Raw genomic sequence first — 15067 nt, forward strand, 5'->3', positions numbered from 1 at the left:
TTCATACCTTCAGGCGCAGACATCAGAACAGACTCTTCCCACTTCCAATTGTAAATTTTCCCCTAAATACAAAAGCAAAGCCGGGCTAATAAATGCGCCTGTTGCAACAGGAGGGGAAGAGGAGAAGCATTTGTCAAGCTTTCTCTTTTCTGTCTTATCCTGTGATCACATTTAATCCTCGTGGATTGTAAAAATGGGTTTGGATCCCACTGGAGGAAGATGAGACTCAAACTCAGCTCTGACTCCAAAGGCCTCCCCTACTGCACCCCTGGGGCCGCAGCTTGCATTCCGGAGAGAGTCGAGAGGCTTTCTGACAAATGCAGCTGGTGTGGCGTGCGTGCGCATGCACATTTATTCCCTTTATTCATTCAATAAATATTCATCAGTGCCCCGCCAGGTACCTGAAGGCAAAAGTTGAACGAATGCACGTTCCTTAATTAGGGCCTTCTCTCCACTGGGGATGGGCTGCGGTCACTTGCGCGGGATTCTCTGCTTGTGCCTTCTTAGGAAAGCTGTCACAGCTGCCCGTCAGGGAGAGAAGCAGCCCGTGGATTTAAGGCATCTGTGGGAGTTGCAGCCTTTCACTGAGGCAGCCCCAACCTTGAAAGGCCACCACGTTCCTTCTCTTCAGCTCATTAGAGATGATCCTTCACAACAGAGCTGCAGAGGGGGGCCCTGGTTGAGGAGTTTGCTAACAGCTGTTCCCTTTATCTCCTGGTTTGGTCTTAGCTGCACCCCCGCAGGCCAGGTCTCACCTGCAGTGCATATGCTTTACTGGATTCTTTGCCAAGAGGACAGGGTGTTTAACGTGGTGACCAAACACCCACTGGGCAGCGGGAGCCTGGGCCAGGTCTCTGGCCTCCCACCCCTTCCGCCAGGCCCTGCTTCCCTCAGTGGGAACCTGGAGGGCATCGATCCAGTCATTGACCCGTAAGAGGGGCTCTTGTCCCAGCAACAGGGCTTGGGAGGGGCCCAGAGAAGGCCTGCCGTGGGGCCCTCCTGCCCTCCTCTTCTCTCCATCTGCAGGGGCTCCATGGACATGGCGAACACTGGGGCCCCAGACCCGAGCGCTGAGTGTGCCTGTGGAGTGGGGCGGGTCAGCCCTCAGGGCCTGGGGGACCCTGTCTGTCTTGAGGATTGATTTAGCGATTCCAGAAGATCACCACTGGAGGCCACTTATTCATCTGAGCGGCCCCCACCCCTTTGAGACACCACTGGAAAAGCCCAGGTTACAAATCACGGCTCATTCTGAGCCTGTGCCATGGGCCAGAGCAGGCTTCACATGAAGACACTTGTTGAATCTGTGTTAAATGGCTCTGTGGCAGGAAGTGCTGGCAGTATATTCCAGACGCTGAAAGTGGATACAGGTGACATGTGACCTGTGCATGCCAGGACATGGTCCAGCTGAGGTCTGCATCCAGGCAGGAGCCCCCGGGGCCTGGGTCCTGAACCTCTGCACAAAACGGCCTCAGGCCCAGAAGCCAGTTGAGCCATGTGGCTTGTTTGGAAGAAAGTGCTGACCCAGCCAGTCTTCCAGAATAGCCCTTCACAGAAGCTAGGAATGGGCTCGAAATGCTACCCCTACAATAATTTCTCTGGCAAAAGAAATCCCCTGGGAGAACGAGGGGACTGAATACCAGGAGCCAGTTACAGGCTGACGGGCTCCAGCCAGCCGTCGGCCCTCTCCCACCCACACACGGTATCAGTCCCTCCCAACCTTCCGGGTGGGAGCTGGTGTGGAGCAAAAGTGAGGACCAGCTTCGTGCTGGGGATATGGATCAAAGAGGGGAGAGAGGCCCCAGTCAGCAGCCCAGTGCCCCAGCTCTGGAGCACCCCAGCTCTGCTACTTACTGGCTCTAGAATCTTGGTCAAGATAACCAGTCACTGCGGGCTTCTGTTTCTTCAACTACAAAATGGGCAGGAGGTGGCGCAGCAGAAACAATCTGATTAGGAACCATGAGGTTGCGGGTTTGATCCCTGGCCTTGCTCAGTGGGTTAAGGATCCGGCATTGCCGTTAGCTGCAGTGTAGGTCACAGACATGGCTCGGATCTGGTTTTGCAGTGGCTGTGGTATAGCTAGCAGCTGCAGCTCCGATTAGACCCCTAGCCTGGGAACCTCCATATGCTGTGGGTGTGGCCCTAAAAAGACAAAAGACAAAGGAAAAAAAAACGGGCAGAAAAGGAGTTGCCTTTGCGATGTGTAGAGGAAACAAGGCAATTCATACCAACGGCTTAACACTGCGCCCAACACGAATATGGACAGTAACACGGCAGCTCTTGCCATAAGCTGGCTGCTGCAAAAGGAAAGGGGGCCTGACCAAGGTGCTGGGGAGCCAGCAGGTGAGGTGAACAGCAGGACCGAGACCACCTTTGTTGACTTTGCAACTGGTCAGAGCCCCACTTGTGGATCCACTGTCATCAGCCAGCCAGCCACTCTCTGCTCGGATCTGCCATGCGTGGGCGCCCTGTTAGATGATGTTATGGGTTCAATCAAGTTCCCCCCCAACCAAAGATGTCTCGAAGCCCTAATCCCTGTAACCTGTGACTACGATCTCATCTGTAGACAAGATCTTTGCCGATGAAATCAAGTGAAGATGAGGCCATACTGGAGAGAGTGGGCTCTGATGCAATATGACTGGTGTCCTTGTAAGAAGCGATACAGACACACGTGCAGAGGAGGAGACCATGTGACGACGGAGGCAGAGAGGGCAGGGCTGTGTCTACAGCCAGAGCACAGCAGACACCCACCAGAAGCGAGGAAAGAGGCAGGGAACAGAGTACTCCTAAGAATATCCAGCAGGAACCACCCCCCGCCCCCGCAATTGACCCCTGGATTTCAGATGCCTGGCCTCTAGGACAGTGAAAAAATACATTTCTGATGTTTAAGCCACCGGTGCAACAGCCCTGGAAAACAAACAAAACTACAAGTGATGAAACTACAAAGATGAATTTAAAATTCAAAGTTGCCGTCCTGAAGTCTCTGCTCTTCATTTCATCCCAAGAAAGAAGCTGGATGAGAGTCCAGGTTTAACACGATGGCCAGAACTCTGGGCGTAGCGACATTGAGGGGTGAGGACGGTTCTCATCAGGAGTCCCACCGGGTGCCTGCCACCCACCGGGCGTAGCAGCGAGGACTGCGAGTGCAGAAGAGGAAAGGCAGGGCTGGTGTCTTTTCCTCCGTTTCTTCCCAACCCACCGGTCTTTGCTTCTCTCATTCATTTCTCCATTCTTTCTTTGTATTTGAAGTTTCTACTCTGGTCCTTCCGCTGCCTTCACAATCCAGGCAACTGACAACTGGAGACTGAACAAAGCACAGGTCTCAGTGGCAAGACAATCAGAGCATGGGTTGCAGCAGCACTTACTAGCTGCGGGATCTTGGGCCAGTCATGAACTTTCTGCGCTTTGGTTTCTTCGCCTGTACTGTGGGCATAACATGTAACTCACCACGTAATGTATGGCGGACATGATGTTAACATATGTGTGGAATGCAGGTGGCACACATTCAACAAGATGACATATGCCAAAGCAGTTTAAGTGTCTTAGGAAAAGGAGCTAGATCTTGTTCGGCACAATTCCTAGAGCTTACGTAGGGAAATGCTGGTTTTTCAGATAACATATCAGGATATACTAGAAAATGAGCATCAAGTGTAAAAACAATCAAGCAGAAGCTAAAGGAGGTAGAAATGGCATTGACCTAGGAGTAAACATAGTCTCTACACCAACCTGAAGAATTCTGATCTTGGGAAAGTTATCCCATCCCTTCATTTAAATTATTTGAGTTCTTATCTGGCTCTAAGATCCCACAACTTTATGAAATGTATACAACAAGCTGTTTGCTCTTAGAAAGTTACATTTTAAAAAGAGATCTTGGAGTTCCTATTGTGGCTCAGCAGGTTAAAAATCCGACATAGTCTCTGTGAGGATTCGAGTTTGATCCCTGACCTCGCTCAGTGGGTTAAGGATCCGGCATGGCTGCAAGCTGCAGCATAGGTCACAGATGCACCTCGGATCCAGCGTTGCCATGGCTGTAGAGGAGGCTGGCAGCTGGGACTACAATTCAACCCCTAGCCTAGGAACTTCCACATGCCACAGGCACAGCCTTAAAAAAATAAAAACAGGAAGTCCTGTCGTGGCTCAGTGGTTAACGAATCCAACTAGGAACCATGAGGTTTTGGGTTCAATCCCTGGCCTTTCTCAGTGGGTTAAGGATCCTGCATTGCTGTGAGCTGTGGTGTAGGTTGCAGACACGGCTCAGATCCTGTGTTGCTGTGGCTCTGGCGTAGGCCGGTGGCTACAGCTCCGATTAGAACCCTAGCCTGGGAACCTCCATATGCCGCAGGTGCAGTCCTAAAAAAGGCAAAGAGACAAAAAATAAAAAACAAAAAATAAATAAAAACAGATCTTTACTTATGGGTCACCCATGACAAATCTGGGGGAAGCTGTGATGCCTCAAGGAGCTCTAACAACACGTGAAGCAGAACAGCCACCAGATGCGTGCAATGTCCAGTGGGCTGGGTACCGCTGAAGGGGTGAATCTTCTCAAACACGCTTCCTCCGGCAGGTCCTATGAGAAGGTTAATTCCCAGAATTGAAGGCGTTCGGGTCACTCGGAACAGACGAGTCAAGGGAGTGTGACAGCCCTCGCATAGCCCCGAACACACAGGAAATCAGAGTTTTTATCTCCTTTTAGAATAACAAAAACAAAGGTGAGTCCAGTTGCAATAGAAGAGGTGGTGTTCAGGCCAGAGGAAGAACTTCCTGACTCCTGAGATGCACAAGGAGTTTAGAGAAGTTGTCTTCTCTGCAGCTTTGTAAGGAGCAAGCGATGGGCCCACTGTGGCCCAGGTGCAATAAGCGTGCTCAGGGCCAGAAGCGCAGACAGGGTGGCACTTCCCGGGGGGTGGGGGGGTGGAGTGAGGGGCTTCCTCCATGTGCTGTTTCTTCCTTCCTCTGGCCAAGTCCTCACGCACAACCCTACAACAACGCCTGCTTGTCACCCAACAACACGATCCCCGCTTCCAGTTACCTTGGCAGTTCGCATAACGCCGTGCTGCCCATTTTTTCCCTGCTGGCACAGTACACTCCAAGGTGTGGGTACTGTTTTCACAGATTTCTGCATGCTCCACACTGGGATGTGATAATCACTTCACATCGCAGTTAGCACAGAGGAGGAAATGAAACCCGGTTCCGAATCAGACACGGGAGTGTTGTGTTTCACCCTCTTTGACAGCCAAAAGCCAACTGCTGAGTCTCCAAAAAGCCAAATCTCCCAGGGGAAAAATGTGGGTATTTTCTTAATCCTACCAAGCTCTCACTTACGGACTGAACTCCGTGTTTGTTGAGGGAGGAGAAATGGACTGCAGTCCACAGTGTGGGAAGCATTGCAGCTGGAGGAGTGTGTACCTGGTTTGCAAGACTCCTAAAAGCTGGCAGGGCGACAGCCATGCAGGCTTCCGGAGCCCACGGTGCTCTAAACCCTTCACAGGAGAGGATTCATTTAACCAACACGACAGCTTTATGAGGCCCAGAAAGGTTAGGCAGCTTGTCCATCATAACAACACCTCTACTGAGTTCAGGGTAAAGCCAGGCAGTCTGGTTCCCGAGCTCCACGCCCATCAGAAAGAGAGACACGATGCACACTCCAAAGAAGTGGAGGTCCTGCCTCCTCTTGCCCTCTTCTCCTCAGCCCCTCACCTGTGTGCTCTAGAACCACACGCTTCAGCTCCACGTCCTGACAAGAGGGATCTATTAGCTGAAACCAGCAGCAGGCACCGCATCAGAATTCCCGTTAACTCACAGGGCACGGCCATTGGTATGGTAACCTCCTCTACTGCAGAGTTTTCCCAGCCCATAATTATTTTCTTTCCCCAGTCCAGTAAGTCCGCAGAACATTCAAAATGTGGTCTCCAAAATGACATCTTTGCTAAAAACTGTTTTCTTACCCCTGGGGGCTCTCCTTTGAGGTGCTAAAACCCCATTCAGGAAGTCCACAGCATAAATGATGTATAAGGCTTTCACTGGGACCCAGTCATGCAAGCAGCAGCTCCCAAGGGCCCAGTATCTCCCCAAGGTCCATAACTGGGTATTGTGATTAATCCATTTATCTGCTACTCAGATGAACACTCCATACTAAGAGTCGGTAATTACTGATCATTAAGTAGGTACACGGGTGACCAAAATGTACCCATGCTTTGAGTTTTGCAGTGCCTTAATTCCCAGAATCGCTACTCATTTTGAATTTTCAAGGTTCACACTAACCTAAGGTCGCCCAGGAGCAGGAGGCAGGAAGATCACTTTTGAGAAAGCCACGAGGGATTAACACACAGAAGGCTCACAAGTTTGTTCATGATCACATGAAGCAATGCAGCCAACATTTATTAACAGCTTTGTATTTACTCTGTGTCAGGCACAGTGTGAAGAACAAGATATAACGAAAAAGAAAAGTTCCTTCTTCAACTGGAGAAATAAGACATATAAAAAGCCAAGCATCTTGTGATAGGAAACGTGAGAGACAGGTGTTAGGGACACCGACGAAGGAGAAAAAAACCCTCTCCGTGGAGGTGGAGAATAAATGGCAGATCTGGGAAGGCTGCCCAGAGAAAGTGACCTTTGTGTTGGGTCTTGCAGATTGAGGAAAATCTTTTGATTCTCCAGAGAGAAGGAGGGGAAAAGGGCAGATGGAGGAAGCAATCTCCACCAAGGCGGTGAGGTACGAAGTCAGTCTTTGCAGAGAACGGCATGGGGCAGGTATTGAAGGGCCTGGGACACCAGGCTAAGAAAGCTGGGCTGTATCCTGTGTCCTAAAGACAATGGGTCAATGTGGGAAGTTTTAAAAGCGATGTCTGAACATGAGCAGATTTATGGTTCTGAAAGCCCATCCTCAAGCAGTGATAAGGAAGCTCGATTCAAGAAGAGCACAACAGCTGAGAAAGTTGCTGCTTTAGGGGTGGCAGAGAGAGGGTGACCACCTGGGCAAGGCCAGTGGGCTGAGAAGACTCTGATGGGGCCCTCTGCAGGTTTCAGATGACAGGTGTGGGAGGCTGGCAGAAGTGGGATGGGTGGGGGATGACATTCTCAGCTGGAGAGGAGAATCATACCCATGGAAGAGAGCCAGAGAAAAGAAACTAGTTTTAGAGGTATGCCCTGCACCGGCCAGCCAGCCCTTCCCTATATCCTATACCTGCTCTAGATCAGAAGGGAATGGCTCAGTAACACAAAAGGAAATAGGTCCAAGTAGTTAAGAGAACCCTCAAGCCCACCCAGACTGTACCCTGGACGCTCCCCCACCCTTGTCCCAGCTGCAGACTCCACTTGTCAAAGGAGGTGCAGCTCACACTAAGTCACTCTCTCCTTCCCATCTAACCACTAACCATTAGAATCCCCCTCACTTCCTTTACCTTGTGAGAGATCCCCTTGTCCCACCAGCCTTGCCTGTCCCCAATATGGCATCTTTTTAGAAGTAGCAATGCAGGGCAAAGGGCAATGAGCCAGAAGTGGGGGCAGTCTGTGCTCCAAGGCTGTCCTAGCTGACCTGGTAACTTTCAGAACTTACTGGGCCTCTCCGCCTCAGTGTCCTCACCTGTAAGATGGGGCTAAGAAATGCATGCTAACCTTTGCTTATTTCCCAGGATTATTGTGAGGATGAAATGAGATAAAGCACTTGCAAACCACACTGACACAAGGCAGGGAAAGGTGCTACAGAATTTTATGGGCTACCCAGCACTACTGTCCACCAGACTGTGAGTTCCTTGAGGGCAGGGGTCTGGTGGCTTCATCTTCGGATCTCAGGAAACGAATCATTCCTGCTATAGAGTCAGGGTTTGACAAAGACGTGTTGACTTAGGAACAATGAGCACTACCACCACACACATGTGCACACACACACACACACACCCCACAGAGGCATCCTTGACTCTCACCATAAATGTAGGCAAATCCACAACACCCCACTTTTGAAAGTACTGCTCTAGCCCTGGCTCATTCCAAAAACAGCCAGTTCCTGGAAGAAAACCAAGCGATTGTCACGCTGCCTGGATGCCTCCATTGGGCACGTTTGACCAAGTCTGAATTCCTCCGCTTCCCAGGGGAAGATGAAAATAACTGAACCCCAGACTCACTCCCCTCCCAGGTGCCCCAGCTGGATCTGCCCCTCCCCCTTTGTGCCAGGCGTGCGAGTGTGGTGGTTGTTTTTTTTTTTTCTTTCAGGAGCTCAGCCGCCTCTACTGCTGTTTTCATTGATGCCTTGAGCAGAGCTGGCATGTGCAACTGCCGAGAAGGGGGAGCGTGGAGCTGCGGGGGAAGCAAGTAAAAATAGCCTGGCGCGCGTCGCTCAACCTGCTCCGGACGCCTTGAACCCTGGCAGAGGTGGGGAGCTCGCAGCCCCTGCGCACACTGCGGAACCTGGCCGGGATCTGCACCCGGATGTCGCGCACAGAAACCGGAGTGCGGAGGCTAGAGACCCGTGAAAACTTTTTTTTTTTAGAAGCCGAGCGGGTGGAGGGGGCAGGGAGAAGCTGTTTCCTTGCTTCCAGCGCTCCAGCCACATGGCTGCAGGGATTGCTACGTCCCCGCTGGTCCAACGGATTAGAAGTGCAGACTTGACTCTGAGCTATTTTTAGAAACCCCTTCTGCTGGTGGGCGATCGGAGGGAGGAGGGCGAGGGGATCGGTAAGGCTAGCTCTCAGCTGCGAGGCTGGGTGCCTTGCACTACACATTATTCTGAATGCCTGCTCGCCTGTGGGGGTGGGGAAGAGAAAGTGGCTCGGGACCGCACGCGTGCTGGCTTTGCCCTAACTCAAGGAGACGGGCATTAGCTCCCGAACGCCCCACTGTTTCCCCCCAGAGCGTGTTTGTTTCCAAAGCGACCGTTGCCGGATGCGTGCTGCTTTTAGTTTCTCAGAGAATGGGGATTTTAAAAGCTTTGCTGTCTACGCGGTGGGGTAGGGGTTAGTTGCAGTTAAGACCCCGAAGGGAAAAGATTGGGAAGGGTCTCTGTCCCTTTTTGCATTCGGCAAGACAGAGGGACAATCCCCGCTCCACACCTCCATCGCCGCCCCACGCTGCATATGGGTAACCATATGTGAAATGTACGGCAGCCCCACCAGACACCCGGCTATTAATAGAGCCTGGAGTTTGCTCTCTGTCTTTTTCCTGCCACCGAGTAAGGGATGATCTTCACACACATGCCCCACTCCGCCCCCACCTCGGCGCACCGTTCCTCCACGAAGGTAAGGGGGCTGCCCACGCGGATCCCCTTCGTGACTACAGGTACCCAGAGCCTACGGGCTAATCCAGTTGTGAAGCCAGCAGGGTCAGAGTGAAGCCAGGGAACACAGCTTCCCTTCTTGGGACAGAAACCCCAGCGGGGCTCTGGGGCTCCGAGCCAACTCGAGAGTAGAGAAAGGGCAGCTACTGGGCTGCTGGAGGCGGGCGGGAAGAGCGCAATCTGCGGAGCTAGATCTACCTCCTGGAAACTGCTGCCGGACGAGCGGCTGCAGACCCCCTTTCCCGCCGCAGCGCGCGGCGCGCCGCCTCCACCGCCCGCGCGGGCTTGGCTGCGGCAGGCGCGGGCGCTGTCCCTGGTTCTGAAGGTGGCCGCGGCCCCAGCTGCCTCCCCGGAGTAAGCGCCCCCGAGGCGGCTCGCAGACCTGGACTGCAGACCTCTCTCTAGCCCGGATCTGGGCAGAAGGGTCTGTTGGTGGTGCCCAAGTCCCACCCTCGGCCCGATCAGGCCCCCGCGAGCTCTCCACGGTGCGGCGAGGACCGAGAGCTCGGGGACTGACTCGAGCTTGAAGGGTAAAACCAGGGCAGCGGCCGGAGACGGTCAAGGCACTGCAGGGAGCAGACCTGGCCCCTGGATCACCATCCCAGCCCGGCACAAACCGGCACTCTGGAGCCCCAACAGAGCCCAGAGGAAAGGGCAGGGGAGCGCGGCTGTCCGGGGTTTGGGACTTGGGGGTGGGGGTTGGGGAGCGAGCAGCGGGCGACAGGAGAGGGAGCTGGGGTAAGAGCGACTCTTTTGCATTTTCAAGAGGGAGGGGGGCCTGAGACAGGCACCGTCTTCCCCCCACCCACCCAACACACACACACACACACACACACACACACACACGCACACACGCACACGGCCGGCAGAAGCAAGCGGGATGGAGCTGGGAAAGTTTGGCACCGGGTGCCGAGCGGCGGCGGCGGCGGCGGCGCAGCGCGGGGGTCCGGCGGGCTGCGGGGTCGCGGAGCCCGGCCTCTCGCCTCCTTACCTCGGTGTTCTCGGCAGCGTTCTCCGCCATTTTCCTCCTTAGGAGCAGGCAGCGGGAGGAGTGTTTCATGCCCATAAGAGCCAGCAAGGGTTTGGTGATACAGAGATAGTAGAAAAGAGAGAGCTGGTGTAGCTTTAAAAGAGAGAAAGCGAGAACGGGAGGAAAAAAAAAAAAAAAAAAGCCCAACCCAGCCCCTCTGTTGGAGCGTCAGCCGGTACCATCAACCTCGGTAGAGTCTTTCCTGCCGTCTCCACTTTGTTTTATTTTCCTCCTTTCTCATCTGCTTCGGATCCCTTCCACCAGTTTCGAGTTGCTCTCGTGCCCGCGACCCCCTCCCCGCCCCTCTCCGCCCGCGCTGCGGGCCAGGCACGAGGGAGGCAGCCCCGAAGGCTCCGCGGCGGCGGCGGCTCCTCGCCGGCTGCTCGCAAAGTCCGGCGGGCCGAGGCAGCCGGCAACTCCTCTCAACTTCTGCCGATCCGCGGGCGAAGCAACACGCTTCCTGCGCGTCCCTCCCGGGGGCTGAGCCGGTGAGTGGGGGCGGGGAGGAGGTTGGGCCGAGCGGGCGGCGGCTGGGCGCAGACCGAGGGCCCCCGCGCCCTGGGCCGCCCCCTCGCCCGGGCTCGGTGCGGGGCGGGGGGGGGGTCTCGGCCGCCTCCACCCCCGAGCGCCCTAGACAACTTGCGGGGGGCGAGGGCTGCGCGGACGCGGCCGGGCCACGCGGGAGGCTCGGAGAAGGCAGGCACCGGAGCTCTAGAAGGTCCTCAGACCCAGTGTGCGTCCTCCCACAGAGGACAGGCTCTGGGCCAGGCTGGGCCACAGTTACCTCGCCCCCACCCCGCCCCGCCCCCACCTCTCCGGCCCAGCTGCCAATTCCTGGATCCTTCCTCGGCGGCGGCGTTTGGGGTTTGGAAAGCCAAGGGGTGGATGTCTGGATGAGGGAGGGTCCTTAACTCCTTCAACTCTAGGGCTAAGTGTGGCATCATTATCTCTCCTCTCTCCCACTCTCCCGATCAAGGGCTTGGAGCGCCAAGCCCATCCCAGGCTGAGAGGGTGGGGCGAAGGTTCAGCCAGAGGTGACTTGGGAAAGGGGAGGGGGGGAGAAAGTCAGAGGGTGAGCCGGCGCCGGGCTCCCCCTGACCACGTCTTCCCTGGCAGCCCCCTGCCCACACATCTCTCTCTATTCCCTCCTCACCCCTCCCCCAGCATCACCAGATTTTGAAGTCCCTTTTATGGGAGAGAAGGAGGATGTCACGTACCCATTAGGATTCTCTTGATCCTTTTTTAAGGGAGTTTGGGCGGCAGCAGGGGGTGTGAATTTTTATACAATGCATTCCTATCTTCACTTTGAGAGCTTCTCTTTCTGTCTTACTGGCCATCTGTCAGGCGAGTGGGAAATAAAACAGGGTTGTGGGGGGAGCCCGCTGTGTCTCCCATTACAATAGGCCGCTCAGGCCAACTCCTTCAAAGACAGCTGCACTAGCAAGCTTTCAGTTCACAGGCAAGGGCAGAGACCCTGCAGGGTGCTCCTTGAGTGCAGTCTCCCCTCATCCCTGTGCTTACATAGGGGGGATCAGTCCTGCAAGCATGCCCTATTTTTTTTTAACGTCACCTTTGACAGCTAGGAGGTGTGAGCCTGACTGTCCTCACCTAACCCCAGAGTCCATTGAAGAAATGGGCCAGGATCTAAAGATGCTTCCATCACCTGGTCCGAGGGCAAAGAGAAGATTCGCTGCAATAACTGGAGGAGGTAGAGGAGAGGATGGAGGGCAGACAAGAGGCTTGAGGTAATGGGTGAGCGTGTGTGTAAAGAGTACATTTAAATGAATGACCTTAACCTCCTTAACCTTTTCCTTTCTCGGACCATAGACCTAGATCGGTGTGGCTGGTGAGTGAGCAGTCTTTGGCAACACCTGGTCATTCTCCTTCCCTTTCACATCCTGCCAATGAGTGAAGTCCATAGGAGGTAAATGAACTGGATCTAAGGAATGACTTTTACCCTCTTGAACCCCATTTTCTCTGAGCATCTTTCTCAGAGATGAAAGATCCTGAGACAGCTGATCTCCTGCCAAAGAGGCTCGGTACAGTCAACGAAAATCAGAAAGGGTCTTCACAGTTCTTTAGTCCTATCCTCTTGTTCTACGGAGAAGGACCCTATGATCGGAGCGAGGATGTGTGTCTGTGATTCTTCAGGTGGCTGACGGGCATCTGAGAGCAGCGCCCCAGCCCCCTTGGCTTTCAGCCCGGTGCTCTTCTCCCCCCCCACCCCGCTGCTGCCTGTGCAGCATCCATTCTGTGACTAACCGGGGAGGAGGGAAGCTCAGACAAGTTCCCACCGAAATAGGCTGCTGCCTGTGCGTGATTATGTTGCTATGAGAACCTCAGTGGGTGTGTTTCCTCTGTTCTCTGTTGAAATCTTTTGCTTGGCTTGGCTTCTCCCCAAGCACGGCTCCCCTTGAAACGGTGGGTGGGGAGGCTGAGATGGAGAGCTGTATTCTCATGGCAAAGGGTTTTCTATTCCAGCCCATCCTGGGGCTATGCCCGAGTTGCCTAGGCCACCAAGGTGGTTCCATAGTGGCTGGAAGACGTGGCTGGGCTGTCTTTGAAAGTAGATACTTCTGTCCTCTGTGAAGCCATCTTGGAGCGCAGAGGAGTGGCCCTTTCTACGCTGCCACCTCATTTCAAATGCACACGCAAAATAATTGTTACTTTCAGAGACTAAGTTTTGGGGTAATTTGCTACACAGCAAAAAATTACCCAAACACTCATCTCCCAGAGTCATGAAAATGCAGGATGCATTAAAAAGTGCCTAGCACATAGTAGGCCTTTTGTGGTACCATTTTCTCACCATCCCTGCTGTTCACAGGAATTCATTCTTTCTCCATCTCTTTTGTGTAAGTATGTCAGCATAGTCTTTTCCAGGGTTTAATTAGTCTTTCCACAAAGAACTTACTGGGAGCACTTATGTATCTAGCTCATGAATAGGCACTGGGCTTACCAATAGGCAACAAAAGATCCTGAAATGACCACTGGGCAGGTCTTAGTCACCATGGATGCTTTGAAATATGTAGATCTTTTGTGGAGAGCTTCAGAAAGGACTCTGGTGGGAGGCAGGAAGGCATCTGAGATGACAAGAGGTATAGGGACTGATGCGACTTAAAGTGATCTGGACAATAAGACCTACAGGGTAAAGAGGTCCCGAGGATACATTTGGCTTATGTCATTTTTCTTTCACTAGATCTTCAGTGCAACAAAATGTAGTGACTAGCACATGTAAAATGCTTAGAGCAATGCCTGGCTCATGGTAAGAGCATGGACTTTGTGTTAACATTCCCTCGGCCCTGTCTTAGGCTGGGAGTGAAACTGGGTAGAGCCCTTTTTACATGGAGACTCTCCTAGACACATGGCGTGTCCTCATGAAGTCTTTCAACAACTCCTTGGGGCCGATACTGTTACTCTCCCCATGTCATTCACAGTTGACACAAAATCACAGAGAGCTGCCCAAGGGTTGAATCAGCATGTAAATCTGGGATCAAGAAGTTAACCAGGTTCCAAGGACCTTGTTGAGAATCATCTAGGGAGTTCCTGAAATACCAGTGCTTTGGTTCCACCCCCAGAGCATATGCATCTGGATTTTTTTTTTTTCAAGTCCCTGGATGATGCGAACGGTCAGTCATGGTCGAGGGTAATGGGGTATTTGGAGGAGATGAAAAGACCCGCAGAGACAGGTCCCTACATTACAGGGAAGGCTCCCCCAAACCACAAGAACCCCCATGTTATAGAAAGGCCCAGCACAGAGGTTCTCAAGAGCCAGGCAGTTCTTGAGTGAAGTCGTGCTGTTGATTGAGTGGCTTGCAGAGATTGGAACGAGGCTCGGGGAGGATGATCATTGGGAAAGTTTTCCAGCTTCATGAGATGCCACAGAGAGTTTCCTATCACTAGAAGGGTTCAGCTGCACTGGTTATTTGGCATAGCTATTGCAGCAGACCCGCAAACCCTGGAAGGTTGAGCAAGGCCTCTGAAGTCTCACCCTCTTACTGCAACCCCTTAACTGTCTGTCTCCTTGCAGCCCTCCAGGGTGGTGGCCCAGCTTCAGGAGCAACCAGCTCGAGACCCAGTGCCCTGATCAGGGTGCAGTGGCTCTGACCTGCAGACCATACTGTCTGGGAAAGCCCAGAGCCTAGCTTGTTCAAATGTGGTTGCTGCACTAAAAGGAGACACCTAAGACATACCATGTGGCTTCCCCCTCCTCCTCCTGGGGGAACCTCACACGTGGCCAGGCTCACATATAGACAAACCACACTGCAGTGAATCCGTGGCTTCTCAGGAATCAGGCCACAGCCATTATCCATCACCTCCTCTCGGCAGCTAACCCAGCAGCATTCTTCAAGGCTTCGGGGCCAGACAGGAGCCAAGCCAAGGCTGCAGCAGCCAGGTAGCTGACTGAGCCTCCAGACAACCCCACACCTGGGAGGTTTTCCTGCCCCAAAACCTTTACAGTCCTAATTCTCCCGAACTCAAGGCCGAATTATTATACTGTGTTCCAACAAATTGCCAGAGTGCCGCCAACGCCTGCAGAGTAATTTGAGTTTCTTCCTTTTTTTTTTTTTTTTTTTGCCATTAAAACCAGAATGTTTTTTCTTCCTTGTTCTGATAATGTCTGATTAAATCAATCCATTGTGGTTTTGTGCTGGATATGATACTTGTTTTTTTTTTATTTATTCTGACTATACTTGGGAGACATTTTCTCAGTAGTTCTGCATTCATAGCTTAATCCTTGGTGTTTTATGCCACTAAAAAAAATGGAATACTAG

The 15067-nt window shown here is 53.1% G+C and overlaps 1 protein-coding gene and 1 long non-coding RNA gene across 5 annotated transcripts in view; one reads left to right on the forward strand and one right to left on the reverse strand.

Annotated features, from left to right (window-relative positions):
* The window catches only part of PRMT8 (protein arginine methyltransferase 8), a 177044-nt gene that overhangs the window by 78554 nt on the left and 83423 nt on the right, over positions 1-15067 (reverse strand). For 2 of the 4 annotated variants that reach the window (XR_014845483.1, XM_003481700.5), the window contains exon 1: positions 10257-10726. The exons of the other annotated variants lie outside the window; for them this stretch is intronic. Coding sequence is in view for 1 of the 2 variants with exons in the window: in XM_003481700.5 (XP_003481748.2) it covers positions 10257-10331 (75 nt within the window). In the remaining variant the exon portion in view is untranslated. Of the gene's footprint in view, positions 1-10256; positions 10727-15067 lie in introns of those variants that run through there. 4 annotated transcript variants of the gene reach the window in all.
* On the forward strand, positions 9142-14948 carry LOC146403446 (uncharacterized). Its single transcript, XR_014845486.1, has 4 exons — positions 9142-9227; positions 10560-10783; positions 11875-12040; positions 14323-14948. It is a non-coding gene; the product is annotated as an uncharacterized LOC146403446 (long non-coding RNA).

Source organism: Sus scrofa, chromosome 5 (assembly GCF_054392235.1).
Source record: "Sus scrofa isolate SSC_HxYL_T2T_F1_AM1 chromosome 5, Sscrofa_HxYL_maternal_Yorkshire_Landrace_v2.0, whole genome shotgun sequence".
In the NCBI taxonomy this organism is placed as follows: domain Eukaryota; kingdom Metazoa; phylum Chordata; class Mammalia; order Artiodactyla; family Suidae; genus Sus; species Sus scrofa.